General features: G+C 70.8%; 1 protein-coding gene across 1 annotated transcript in view; it reads right to left on the bottom strand.

The window, feature by feature from the left end:
- The window catches only part of ERCC3 (excision repair cross-complementation group 3), a 26253-nt gene that overhangs the window by 23167 nt on the left and 2781 nt on the right, over positions 1-305 (bottom strand). Inside the window, exon 2 of the mRNA XM_010569825.1 lies at positions 23-299. Within this exon, the coding sequence (XP_010568127.1) occupies positions 23-299 (277 nt within the window). The remainder of the gene's footprint in view (positions 1-22; positions 300-305) is intronic.

Here is a 305-nt window from a genome sequence, read left to right as displayed (position 1 = left end):
CCCGCCCGCCCGCCCGCCGTACCACCCAGAGGGGACGCGAGGCGTGGTCGGCCTTCAGGGGCATCTGCTGCCGGTAGTCCTTCGCCCCGTACTCGTCCACTTTGGTGCCGCTGTCCTCCACCTGCTTCCCCGCCGCGGACGGCACCGCCTCCTGCGACTCCTTGCCGGGAGCGTCGTCTTCGTCGTCCTCGTCGTCATCGTAATGGCGCTTCTTGGACTTCTTCTTATCTGGGAGCAAAGCCGGAGCCGTGACGGGGCGGCACGGCCGCCACCCGGCCCGGCGGCACCCCACAGCGGACCTCCCC

This window comes from Haliaeetus leucocephalus, unplaced genomic scaffold (assembly GCF_000737465.1).
Source record: "Haliaeetus leucocephalus isolate CR32 unplaced genomic scaffold, Haliaeetus_leucocephalus-4.0 Scaffold1, whole genome shotgun sequence".
NCBI classification, from domain to species: Eukaryota; Metazoa; Chordata; class Aves; order Accipitriformes; family Accipitridae; genus Haliaeetus; species Haliaeetus leucocephalus.
Note: the sequence above shows the minus strand (reverse complement) of the source record. Positions and strands in the feature narration are given on the sequence as shown.